Below are 12,918 nucleotides of genomic sequence, written 5' to 3' on the forward strand. Positions count from 1 at the left end.
ATATACATAGGTGTGCATATGTGTGTAGAAATGTATATTTACACCAGGAGCAAATTTGCATCATGTCTGGAGCAGATGCAAATGAAAATGTAAATTTGCACTGTGTGTATATGTTGCAATGTGAACGTTTATGTTAACGTAAGATGATGATCTAATTAATATCTGTTCTTTCGCCAACACCAAACACGTTGTCAACAGTTGCCAACTTTTATGCGTATATACAGAGCTGAGCGGACGGTGTTTTCTTTTGGTTTCAAGTCCAGAAAAATTAAATCAAACACATGTTGCTTCAGACCCGTGAAGATTCCGGGGTAGAATAGGTCTTCAGCAACCCATGCTTGCCGTAAAAGACGACTAACGGGATCGGGGGGTCAGGCTCGCTGACTTGGTTGATGCATGTCATCGATCCCAATTGCGCGGAACGATGCTCATGACATTAATCACTGGATTGTCTGGTCCAGACTCGATTATTTACAGACCGCCGTCATATAGCTGGAATATTGCTTATTGCTGAGTGCGGCGTTAAACAACCAACCAACCAACCAACATGTTGCTTCACGCGAAAATATTCGGTGAAGTAACTCTCTTCTCATTCAGCTTTGTTTGGAAAACAACCTGTTTTGTGTTGAAAGTCGTCAACAGACTGACGAATATGTGTGCCTTACACAATTTACATACTTTATTTACACACCTAAGTTGATTTTCATGTGAACGCATAGTAAATTTACATATACACGTATGTATAGTAACGTTACACATGTGCAAAATTACTTACGTTAGTAAATGTTGTGCACGTGAACGGGGTATAAGAATATGAACCTCCAAAGTATGAGGGTCCAACTTTATAAACGTCGAAGCTGCATGACTTGCACAAGTCCCTGAGGCAATAATTATAAGTTTAAATCATAAGTTCTATATTATGTAAATAATATGAACAAGTTGTCGCTATAAGAGACTGGAGTCCTTGTACTGTCCACATATCTAGACTTGTCTATTAGGAGGATAGAATTACTACACGTCCACGCACTTTTCTTTCCCGTGAAGATTTCGGGGTAGAATAGGTCTTCAGCAAACCATGCTTGCCGTAATAGATGACTATGCTTGTCGTAAAGGGCGACTACCGGGCTCGCTGACTTGGTTGATGCGTGGATCGATGCTCATGATATTAATCACTGGATTGTCTGGTCCAGACTCAGTGTCTTGAGTGTAAAAAGTAGAGCTAACCAGTTTCACTGGCAGGGAGATTAGTGATGTCATTTGATTGTGATGTCACAATGGCCTACATGAAACATTTTGATACAATTTCACCTGTAGTCAGTTCTAAGCAAGGAATATTGCATGTGGAAGTTAGTGTTGGAGGATAAATATACCAGCACTCCTAATTTGTTTTCAGAAATCCTGTTTGTTTTCAATGCTAAATTACATTTCATATTCTATAATTATTAAAACATTAATGTTAGCACGATTGCACAAAAGAAAAACAAACCACGACCCATCGACACAAGGGATATCTCCAGTGGAATTAAGTCAGTTTGGGATGATAAATAATACAACACTCAGCCGTCTTAATTTGTGTCCTGTTTGTTTTGAATACCGAATTATATTTCATATTCTGCTATCATGGACACATTAATGTTAGCACGTATGCACAAAACCAAAACGAACGACGACCTATACAAGTCGGCGCGTCGGCCACTCAGATACAGTGTAAACAAAACGGGCATTGTCAACAATTGCACGTGACAGTTCATTGGTCACTGCCTCGGCGGTTGCCTCCCTTTTAAACATGTTAGCTCTATGCAGGCACAGATAACAACGTGGAACAGGCCGGCGAGGGCGCAGACGACAAGCATGGCGTTGAGGGAGAATGAGGGACAACGTGTTGTAATTGTCGGCGGGGGGATCGCAGGCTTGACAGCAGCGTCACATCTCATCAACAACGGCGTGACAAACGTGACATTATTGGAAGCACAAGAGCGGCTGGGAGGACGGATTCACACTGTGAAGTTTGGTAAGACATTGCCAAGTTTCACCGACACGTTTCCGATTTCCAACTATAATCTCAAATACGAAGACACTACTCCCTGGACTATATATCGATGTGTGATGATGATATATCTAGTTAACAGATGATAAGTGTAACAGACTGTTGTGAAATCCGTAGTCAGGCTTTTCTTTAGACTTGCTCCAGTCTCCAAGGCAATAATTATTAGTTTAAATCATTGTTCCTAGATTATGTAAATAAAAAGAACAAGGAATCTCTATAAAGACTGTCGTACTGTCGGCCTTCCTAGACTTATCATTCTGTAGAGACTTAGAGCAAAGCTAGCTTGTCCTGAATGGACCCTCCTATCCTCAGGTGTGTGATTGTGCAATATACTTCCATTATGAGGTATAGGACTGAGTGGTGGGATTTAGACTCACATCTAGTCTCTGAAATGAACATATCTGACAGATAAACAGTTGCTAAATAATAGTTATAAAAGATGATAAAAAGGAGCCCAGAGACTTTCTTCAATCTAGACTTGACAAACATTATAATAGACTTGCATGGGCTGTATTGGATATATTTGTTTCAGGTTCTGTATGACTGACTAGGTGGGATCATGTGGACAGACTTTTGAGTTAAAGGGGATATTTGGCCTTGATAAACTGGAAGTCCTGGGAAGTTTGATAAAAGTTACTTATACACCAGAAAAGCACCTATATAATTAAATTAAATCAAGCACTTTGTGACACATGGTTCCGATTACAAAGTTCAACCCCAACTCCTGAAGTCACAGAGACATGTCATAGCTCTATTTAAAACATATTGTTTCTAGTTTTTATGTGGCCAGATGTATTTGTCAAATGTGGTCACATGTATTTTGTGAAGTTAGGTTGATGACCAACTAACTTTTTTTTAAAGAAACCAGAAACCATAAAATAGAGGAACGCTTCCCCCCCACCCCCACTCTCTCATTTGGCTGCATATTATTCGCTGAAGATGTGAGTTTTCTGTGAAATATGTTTCCTTATAAGCCCAAGACATCTGTTTCAATTTACATTTGGCACAGCCATGGACAACTTCATTCACCCGGACGATTTGTCTTGGATGTAGATATTTTACTTGGAGAATTCCCACATTACGACCAGGGATTGGTTCTGGATGACTCTTGGTCTAAAGACAATGACAGTGATACTACTGCTACCAAGCTGTTGGTAATAATTCCCAAAGAGCTTTAATCAAAGAAAAAGATTGGAACAGAAAATATCAATCTCATTAAAATCATACCTTAGTTCTCGCTACAGCTAAACAAAGATCTGAGGACATCCCATTACGGGTCACATCAGACTGACCTTGCGCGAACTTTGACCGACCAATGGAATGACCAATCAGAAAGCATCTTTCTCGTGCTTTACGGCACTAATTTCAAATTGGCGACTACGCTTCGAAACATATTCTGACAAATCTTCGATTACAAATTTGAAACCTGAACAAATGAACATTCTGGAATGGCTAATAGATGGTCTAGATTGTATGGATTCAGTCGTTAAACCCGTAACTATCGTTCGTAGTTAAGTTTTTCGAGGTTGCATGATTAAAATCACATTCCGACTGTCACTTTCATAATCTGGTAAGCGATGCTCTGATAGGTCGGATGAAAGGTCGTTCTGACGTGACCGCTAATGGTATGTCCTCAGATCTTTGTTTAGTGGTAGCGAGAACTGAGGTCTGATTTTAATGAGATTGAGAAAATATAAGGGCTTCTACGAGGGTAGGTTTTTTGAGCGCATGCGAAATAAAAGCATAACTGATCTGATATTAAAAGTAATATATAATTTGTTCTATTCTCTTTTTAAAATCAGTAAATATGCTACAATTGTGTAACTTTTCAAAATAAGCAAAGCTACAAAATCTACTACGAAAGCCACAGAAAAATATGATCTGGTAAATTGCACAGGAACAGGAAGTGTAAATAAAACTTATCAAGATGCATGCAAGACAGTTGTAACAGTTCACCATATTCCCAATGTTCACAATTATGATAAATCCAGACTAGGTTTACTTGCAAATATGGTGTAAATGCTTTACTATCAGCCAGAAAAAATGATGCTATATTATTCATTGGATCTTGTCTTTATTCCATGTAACTTCGCTACTATTTTGTAATTCTATTAGTTCGAATGAATAAACATCTCTCAAGCATTGTTAAATGAATTTTCGATGTGACTGAGCATGTGCTTCGCAGGAAATTAAATGTTATTAGTTAATGGCAGTCGAGACATTTATTTTTTTCAAAGGGAGGCTACTCTTATATTGCAAAGCAAAGAGGCCGATTGTAATTTTATAATCATTATTTAATATTACCTGATTAGTTTGTTTCTATACAGTTCAGCTATCTTGTGTGTGTGTTTGTGTGCGTGCGTGCGTGCTTGAAGATAGCTACACGATAAATCACAAAGAACAATGAACAAAGTGTGGTTTATTTCACAATACCATGCGCGACACCATTGTGGTTATGTTAACACAGTTGGATAGCCAATGTAACCCTTTCAATGTTTCCAAAATATTTGAAAAGATTTGATCACTGCAAAGTGTTTCAAAAGACATGCACATTTACTCTTAAAACGAAAATTGGCGCGTTTCTCTAACACTCAAGGTAGGGCAAAAACAAGGACTGGTTGGCTTGAAGACAGTATACTGTGTCGAAGTGGGGTTTTCATGTTAAACTGTGGTGTTGTATCTCAGGGGGCTAGTGCTATAAAATCGGCATTAGTCCTGACGTGACTTTAAACCCCATTTCACCTCCCCTACGGTGTCCCACTCCAGCAACCATGAAGCTGGCAGACACATAAATATAGGATCACTGTTTATAGGATGTTAGACAAGTTGTTAGTGTTGCTAGTGTCTATTTAGCAGTTATATTTTTGCTTATCCTTCTTTTCCTTCGGATATAATATCCCAGAAAGTTCAGGTATTCCTGGAATATTGCTTAGAGTGGCATAAAACCTCTCACAATGATGTAATACATTATTTTAAAAAATCAGGTAAGCTGCAGTGCCTTGTAACTATATCAGAAAACTAATTCAGAAAACCAAATCAAATAACACAGCTGCACAGTGACTACACAATGTGATTGATAGCTGCAAAAGTGCTGATTCAGCATGAAGTAGGATTTACACACACTGAAAAAGCTACATGTAAATGTTGATAATTATCACAGATATGCCAGAATACAATATGCTGTAGAGCAATTTTTGTGGTTTTGCAAAGAGTTCCTGGAAATATGTTACCATTTCTAATCATTGCTACAAACTAGGGAAAATTCCTAGTAGGCTTTCATCTCATAACTGCGTTTATTTAGTTATATTTAATGACAAAATATTATAGAGCATATTCAATGGAATTAGATAAAAAAAAATCAGAGAACCATGTAAACATGCATCAAGTCATATTGCTTATTATTAATTTGTTTATGATCAACGTGGTCATGACTGAAAGAAACCTAGGAATGGTGTCTCTATTGTTGATTTTAATGGATTTGGTTCAACTCTGTTTTTGTTTGCACTTTGCAATATTCCTACTATATGTCTGTACCAGACAATCCAGTGATTCATATTGTAAACAACGATCCATGCCATGAGGGTACAATGACACACTATGAACCAAGTGACCTCACCTCACCTCACCTCACCTCACCTCACCTCATTTCATTGCTGGGGACCTATTCAAAACCAGAAATTACCACAAGCGAGTTCAACACTGTTTTGTAGACTCTTGTAATCATTTATACATACAAACATGTTTATTAATTAATTGGGCTTCAAAAGTAAAAATATCGTCTTTTCTGTGGGATTTGGCTACATATATGAGCAGCAACTGGTACATAATACAGTAGCTTTTATCTCAGAATTCGTATTTCGTGTGAAGGCAATATATGAGCAAGACTGGCATGATGTGCTCATTCGAGGCACCAAAACAAATAGTTATACCCTATATATAAGCTATCCTTCTGCTCAGAATTATACCTGAAAGTTATAACTGTTTCAAAATTTAGAGTATCCCTGGCTCGTTTTGATGTAGTTCACACCAATTGAAAATAGAAAGAGGAATACATATTCGGCAACCATGAGAACTGCGAGTGTGTGATTAATGTAATTGCAACACTGTTGAAGATGAGCTTCATATTGTTATGATTTGTAATGCTTATAATGCCATTAGGGCAAAATATATAAGTCAAAGATTTATGTTTACCTATCTCGTTATACATTTAATCAGTTGACGTCCTCCTCTGATCTATGTACAGTTAGAAATCTTGCAATGTATATACATCATGCAATGTTCTTGAGACGATGTAAATTGAATTAACATAGTATGTATTACCCTGAGCCTCTCTCTCCAATATGACGTGTCTTCAACACATATGTACTGAGCCTCAAATTCCTTGGGGGGGCATGGGTGGCCCAGTCGTCTTAGGCACCACGATTCGCTGTGCAGAGTGGTGTCCCTTGGGCACGCCAGAAACCTATGAATGTGGGTTCGAATCCTGGTTCTCCCCGATTATGTTTCTAGGTTTGTCAGCACCATACCCGTGCTTGTGGGTTTCAACGAAGTGGTAAACGTCTGAGACTTGAATCACTTCGGGCTTTCGTCCCACATTAAGCTGACACTCCGTGATATAACTGGAATACTGTTAAAAGCGGAGTTAAACCCAACTCACTCACTCACTCACTCACAGTCCTTGAATAAATGACTACTACCAATATATATTCTAGCATGTCTAGATTACAGCAGTTTCAGAAAATGAAGAAAACCTCTTGGCTCCTGTTTATTATATTGTAAGAAGATAATTTAACAATTGGTTTATACTTTAACATTTTCATAAACTAGAGGTTAGTCTGGGTCTGATTAAAATAAGGAATGTGAAAAGAATAAATGATTTAAGTTTAGAGCTTGTGTTTATTAATACTGAGCTGGGTAATCATGCTTACGAATAAAGCATCATAAAATGTTTCCTCCCTGACTGAGAAAAGTGTACATGCACTTGACTTGTATTTGTTTGTGGGATGTTTTACGGGTTTGATTCACATTATGAATTTTAACTTCCAATTGTCTTATTGAAAGTAGAAACAAGCAGTGTCCAAAATTACATAATTCCTTGTCCTTTTAACATTAGAGATTGTTGGGGGTCCCAAGGTCATATATGCAACAGGAGCACATCTTAAGGATCCCAGAATCCCCATAATTTCAAACCACTGCCAAGTATTTAATAAAACCTGCCACTGTAAACAAGCCTGCTCACTCATTTACACAACTCACGACTCTTTTGTCTTTTACATTTTCTTACTCAAGGTGAGAGTGTCCTTGACCTTGGTGCACAGTGGATCCATGGGCTCAGGGGAAACTGTGTCTACCAGCTGGCCAAGAAACATGACCTTGTTGGTGAGGAACAGTTAATGGCAGACGTTAGCACCAGGAGCAGACTACATGAGTTTGAGGGTTACTTGTTCCTCACTTCCAAGGGTGAGGAGGTGGACATGAAGACTGTCCACAGAATGATTGGGATTTGGGATGAAATCTATCATGAGGCAGAAGAATTCTTCAGCACGGATGATGAGAGTGAAAGTGTTGACAGCAGTGAAAGTGACAGTGAGAGCAGCAGTGACAAGGATGGTGGTGGCACTGAAAAGGAAAAGTCACACTTTAAAGCCCGAGATTTATTCCCTTGTGGGCAGACGCCAAAATCATTTGGAGAATATTTTGATAGGTGTTTTCAGCATTTCATGATGAATAACAAAGGTGATTCTGAAGATGAAAGGAACTTACAAAAAGCCTTCGCAGAATGGCAAAAGCAATTTGAAAATGTTGACAATGCCTGTTCATCATTGCATGAGCTGAATTTAAGATCATGGGGCAAATATTTTGACTGTGATGGAGATCCGGCAGCAGAGTTCAAGAATGGCTTCCAATCTCTCCTTGATGTTATTATTGAGAAGATTCCATCCCAATCCATTTATTTATCAAAACCAGTGAAGACTGTTCACTGGCAGACATCAAATGAAGAATGTCAAGGCAGTGGCTCCAATGACAAGTCAGTCATTGAATGTGAAGATGGCAAAGTTTTCAAAGCAGACTATGTAGTCATGACGCCTTCTGTTGGAGTTCTGAAAGAAAGGGAGGGAACTCTGTTTGACCCTTCCTTGCCAGAAGAGAAAAGGTATGTGCTGAGGAATATGGGTTATGGAACAGTGAACAAGATCTTCCTTGAATGGGAGACCAGGTTCTGGGATGAGAACTGTTTTGGTATTCAGCTGCTCTGGTTGGACAATGCTCCGGTTCAGGTGAAGAGTGCAAAGTCAGAAAGTAGAACTAAGGTACGTTATTTTACCCAAACAATCCTATTATGAATATGCTGGAATTATTTTTAGCTCCCTGGCAAGTAAAGTTTTGTTGGAGTCATATCATAGATTTTTACAATTACAAATTATCTGTGTTATCATTGGTTAAGAAAAGGTCACATGGCCTTCCTCAAAACACAGTATTGCCCTTGGACACCCCATACCAAGCAGTGATCAAAACTGGTATTGCCCTGAGACACACCGTACCATGCAGTGATCAAAACTGATATTGCCCTGTGTGCTTAAAACCAATGGACTGGAAGAAGAGAAATATTTTCGGCCAATCAGTGAGACCCTTAACTCAAGTCTTGTGCATCATCTCTTGTGACATCAGGTTCAATTATTGTTGAATTTGAAATATTCTTTTATATAATGTATATGGTCTCCGAATAAAACAATTATTGACCACAATTCGGGCAATATCATGTTTTATGGACTCAAGAACGGGATATTTCCCTTATGAATGGTCAATAATTGATGAGTATCATTCTTCAAAGGTATGTTTGTCTCATTTGCTACCAATAGGCCAATAGAATTGATAATGTTCAAGATGGCGACTGTGGAAGCGAAAATGAACATGTTGTTTTGGCCCTTTTCAATTTTGACCAAATAAATTCTTCTTGCAAAATCTGGCATGACCTCTTTATGTATGATTTGAACAAGGTATATCATTTCTGCATAATCATGATAATAATTGCCTGTTTACTTCAGTCTGGAGAAGCCTGGTATGAGAAAGTCCAAGGGTTCGACTGCGTCATCAACCAGCCCACAGTGCTGGAGATGTTTGTGAGTGGGGAGAAGGCGGAGATCATGGAGGCGCTGGACGACCAGGAGGTGATGGACGTCTGTGTGGAACTACTGACCACCTTCACCAAGCTGGACGTGCCAACACCCACACGCATCCTCAGGTAGGAGTAGGTTTGTTCTTCATGTGTCATGCTTTCAGAGGGCAAGAGGAAGGGTAGCCTCTTGGTTAAAGCATTCATTTGCAATTCCAGAGACGAAGGTTTGATACCCTACATCAGCTGTACAGGGGCACGAGTGGCCCAGTCGTCTAAGGCGCCGCGATTCGCTGTGCAGAGTTGCGTCCCTTGGGCGCCAGGAACCTATGATTGTGGGTTCGAATCCCGGTTCGCCCCTATTATGTTTCTAGGCTTGTCAGCACCATACCCGTGCTCATGGGTTTCACCGAAGTGGTAGATGTCTGAGACCTGCATCACTTCGGGCTTTCCTCCCACATTAAGCTGACACGCCTTGATATGACTGGAATGTTAAAAGCGGCGTTAAACCCAACTCACTTACTCATCAGCTGTACATGGCAGCAATGGAGAAGCTATTTTGACTACAAAAGCCCAGTGTCCTTGCCCAATAAGGCTGTAATTCTGGAGTTACTTCTGGCTTGATTGATGAGTCTATGCATAGTCCAAACAAGAAGTTTGTCAACAACATGGATTTCAATGTGTAGATTTCAGTCGACTGCAGGATTTGCAAACCATATGCACTGCCTACTGGATGTTGACAGATATTTTGCAAATATTTTCATGTTTTTTATCAACATGATCAAGATGCTTGACTGGGTGCCACATTTTGTTTGAAGCTGTGCAACCTAATGATATTGTTGTCATGGTAACAGACACAGATCATGTGCTGACCTGTATGGGCCGGGCAAGAGTGACGTGTGCGGATCTGCTGGAAGCAGTGAGGTTGAGTGCTGGATTCCACCTCCTATGGGTGGAAGATCTTCCACTGTTCCTGCTTAGAGAAGATGGACAAGAGGGAATCAAGTCTGCCAACCATCCCTTCACAGCACCTCACAGCCCCTCACAAGGAGGACAAACACCTGGAGGGACATAGAAGGGACGTAGCTCGTAATAACCACTGGTGGTGCTACGACCGAGCCTGGAAATTCCAGCCTAGTTTGGCAAGGGTGGAAACTGCACCTTTATGGTCAGTTAACTCCCTTGCTCAGGGAGATGACCATCAATTGCGTTTGAAATTTAGGTACTGGAGTTGAGGTGAAATGAGGTTAAACATTGCCTCAAGATTGTTGCACTTTTGGACATGATATGTGTCTGTCCTACCTTCTGTGTCTTTCATGTGTGGGTGGCATGGCGTGGCGTGGCGTGGCATGGTGTGGCATGTGGGTGTACTAGTCTGGACTAATGCTGGTTTTAAAGCCATCTGCAATACTATGCTGCAGTTCAACATTGATATCCACCTCACACACAGTATACTGACTCTGAGCCGACCAGTCGTTTTTATCCCCTTAATGCTGAGCACCAGGCAAGGTAATCTTTTGAATCGGGATCGTGCCATTGACCTTCCTCTGTCTGGGTAGACTCTCTATCCTTTAGACCATGGAAGTGGTTTTTCAATCACTGGACAGTTACTATGAGATCTATTCTTTGCAAAGACAGCTGACTGTATTCTTTCAATCCACGTACAGATGCTACTACCTTTATCAAGTGTGGAATTTGTGACACTTTTCTTAGCGCTAGGGGCATGGGTGGCCCAGTCGTCTAAGGCACCGCAATTCACTGTGCAGAGTTGCGTCCCTTGGGCATGCCAGAAACCTATGATTGTGGGTTCGAATCCTGATTCGCCCAGATTATGTTTCTAGGTTTGTCAGCACCATACCCGTGCTCGTGGGTTTTTACCAAAGTGGTTAACGTCTAAGACCTGCATAACTTTGGGTTTTCCTCCCACATTTGGTGGGACACACCGTGATATAACTGGAATACTGTTAAAAGCGACGGTAAACACAACTCACTCACTCACTCTTAGTGCTAATTTGTGAAGTTGCTCGTAGAAAAGAAGAACCCCCAACTTGCTGATTATAATGGTCAGACACCAGTGTATTTCGGTTTTATTTATGATTTAAGTTTACACATGTTAAAAGATGTGTATCAGTTCCAGCTTTCTTTGTGTGTTCTGTGCTCTATCCTAATAGACCTTGTCTTTATGCTATTCCTTACAGGACATAGACCTAATAGATTGTTCTGATGCAGGACATTCTGGAACACCAACCCATACTTTAGAGGGGCCTACTGTCTCATCACACCTGATCTCTCGCTGGCCGACCATGACATTCTCAGGGAACCGCTGCCCTCTAGAGAAGTATGCCTTATTTACTGTAAATACTTCATGGCAGAAATGTTTAATGCATCAGACTGTCCCCCCCAAAAAAAACTGTCCCCCAAAATACAAAATGCATACAAAATCCCAGGCAGAAACTCTCCCCCCTCCTCCTCGCAAGACAATAATGCCAGCCCCCCCATTGTAAATTAGCTGTCCAGAGTTTGTCCCTATGAAACCGTTGATTGTGTGTTCAAATCCAAGATATACTCTGATATTATTTATGAGTTTGTCAACACCCTACCCTCATCCAGTTGAGTGACTTGGGCTCATCACTGTTTTTAACAGTATTCCAGTTATATCACAGTGTGTCAGCATGATGATGGAGGAAAGCCCAATGTGATGCAAATATTAGACGTTCATCGCTTCGGTGAAAACCACGAGCGATGATCCGGTATTTTAATCCTCAATCATAGGTTTCTGGTGTGCCCAACTCTGTACAAATGGATTGCAGCTCCCCAAAAGGAGTCCCATGCTCCAGGATTTTTGATGTTTTGTTCCGTTGACCATCCTGTGACAATTACAGGTCGGACTAGGTCCCCAGTACCTCATGCTTGTTTTAACAGACAACTGAATTTGGGTATTGGGTGGGCAAGCCTTATGACATGACAGATTGTGTGTCATCAATGACATGAAATGCTGTTCATGCTTTCAATCATGGTTTGTCTGGTCCAGACTGATTATTTTAGGCCTCACTGATTCAACCAACATTCACTCACTCACTCACTCTTGTTATGCAGGCTCCAGTGTTGCTGTTTGCTGGGGAGGCATGTAGCAAGCATCACTTCACCACTACACACGGGGCCATGGAATCGGGGAAGAATGCAGCCAAGATCATTCTCAAGGATCTGAAAAAGCTCCAGAAGGAAGAGGATATTGAGAAATGAGCTATCTTTATGTTGTTTGATTAGACCAGTGGAAACTGAATCTTCTCAAATAATCAAATGATGTGTTATTGTTTGACCCGTCTTCGTGAGTCAAGGGAGTTAACTGACTGTAAAAGTCGAGTTTCAACCCTTGCCGAACTAGACCAGAATTTCTGGGCTATATCGTAGCGCCACCAGTGGCTATTGTGACTTATGTCCCTTCTATCTCCCTCTTATTGACCAACCAGATTCAACCGTTCATGTCGTGTGCATTTGCTACAAACAAAGGGCAGCACCCAGTGAAGACAATCGATCAATAATCCAAATCTATATTGTGATAAAACGGGTCTTACTTTGTGAAATGTATCAAATCAGTTGAGCACATTGATTAAAAAAATTTGCAAATTGATTTGCAAAGATCTGTTGACACCAAGGTAGCGGTACACATGCTTTGCAAATCCTGCAATTGACTGAAATCTATGGGCGGCCATTCGGTCAAAAAATACAAAGTTGAAAAAAAGGACAAAAGCACGCA

At 40.4% G+C, this 12,918-nt stretch overlaps 1 protein-coding gene across 3 annotated transcripts; it reads left to right on the forward strand.

Annotated features, from left to right (window-relative positions):
* The first annotated feature begins 1,823 nt into the window (after positions 1–1,823).
* LOC139452759 (spermine oxidase-like) lies at positions 1,824–12,424 on the forward strand. 3 transcript variants are annotated; one of them, XM_071234353.1, is made up of 5 exons: positions 1,824–2,011; positions 7,337–8,358; positions 9,094–9,290; positions 11,391–11,499; positions 12,258–12,424. In XM_071234353.1, the coding sequence occupies exons 1-5, from the start codon at positions 1,852–1,854 to the stop codon at positions 12,402–12,404; spliced, it is 1,635 nt and encodes a 544-aa protein (XP_071090454.1). In that variant the 5' UTR covers positions 1,824–1,851; the 3' UTR covers positions 12,405–12,424. The 3 variants fall into 3 exon arrangements, with proteins under 3 accessions (XP_071090454.1, XP_071090456.1, XP_071090457.1); XM_071234355.1 differs by lacking the exon at positions 11,391–11,499; XM_071234356.1 differs by lacking the exon at positions 12,258–12,424 and having other exon boundaries at positions 11,360–11,414.
* Positions 12,425–12,918: the final 494 nt, after the last annotated feature.

Source organism: Haliotis cracherodii, unplaced genomic scaffold (assembly GCF_022045235.1).
Source record: "Haliotis cracherodii isolate W230 unplaced genomic scaffold, xgHalCrac1.p SCAF_9, whole genome shotgun sequence".
NCBI lineage: Eukaryota > Metazoa > Mollusca > Gastropoda > Lepetellida > Haliotidae > Haliotis > Haliotis cracherodii.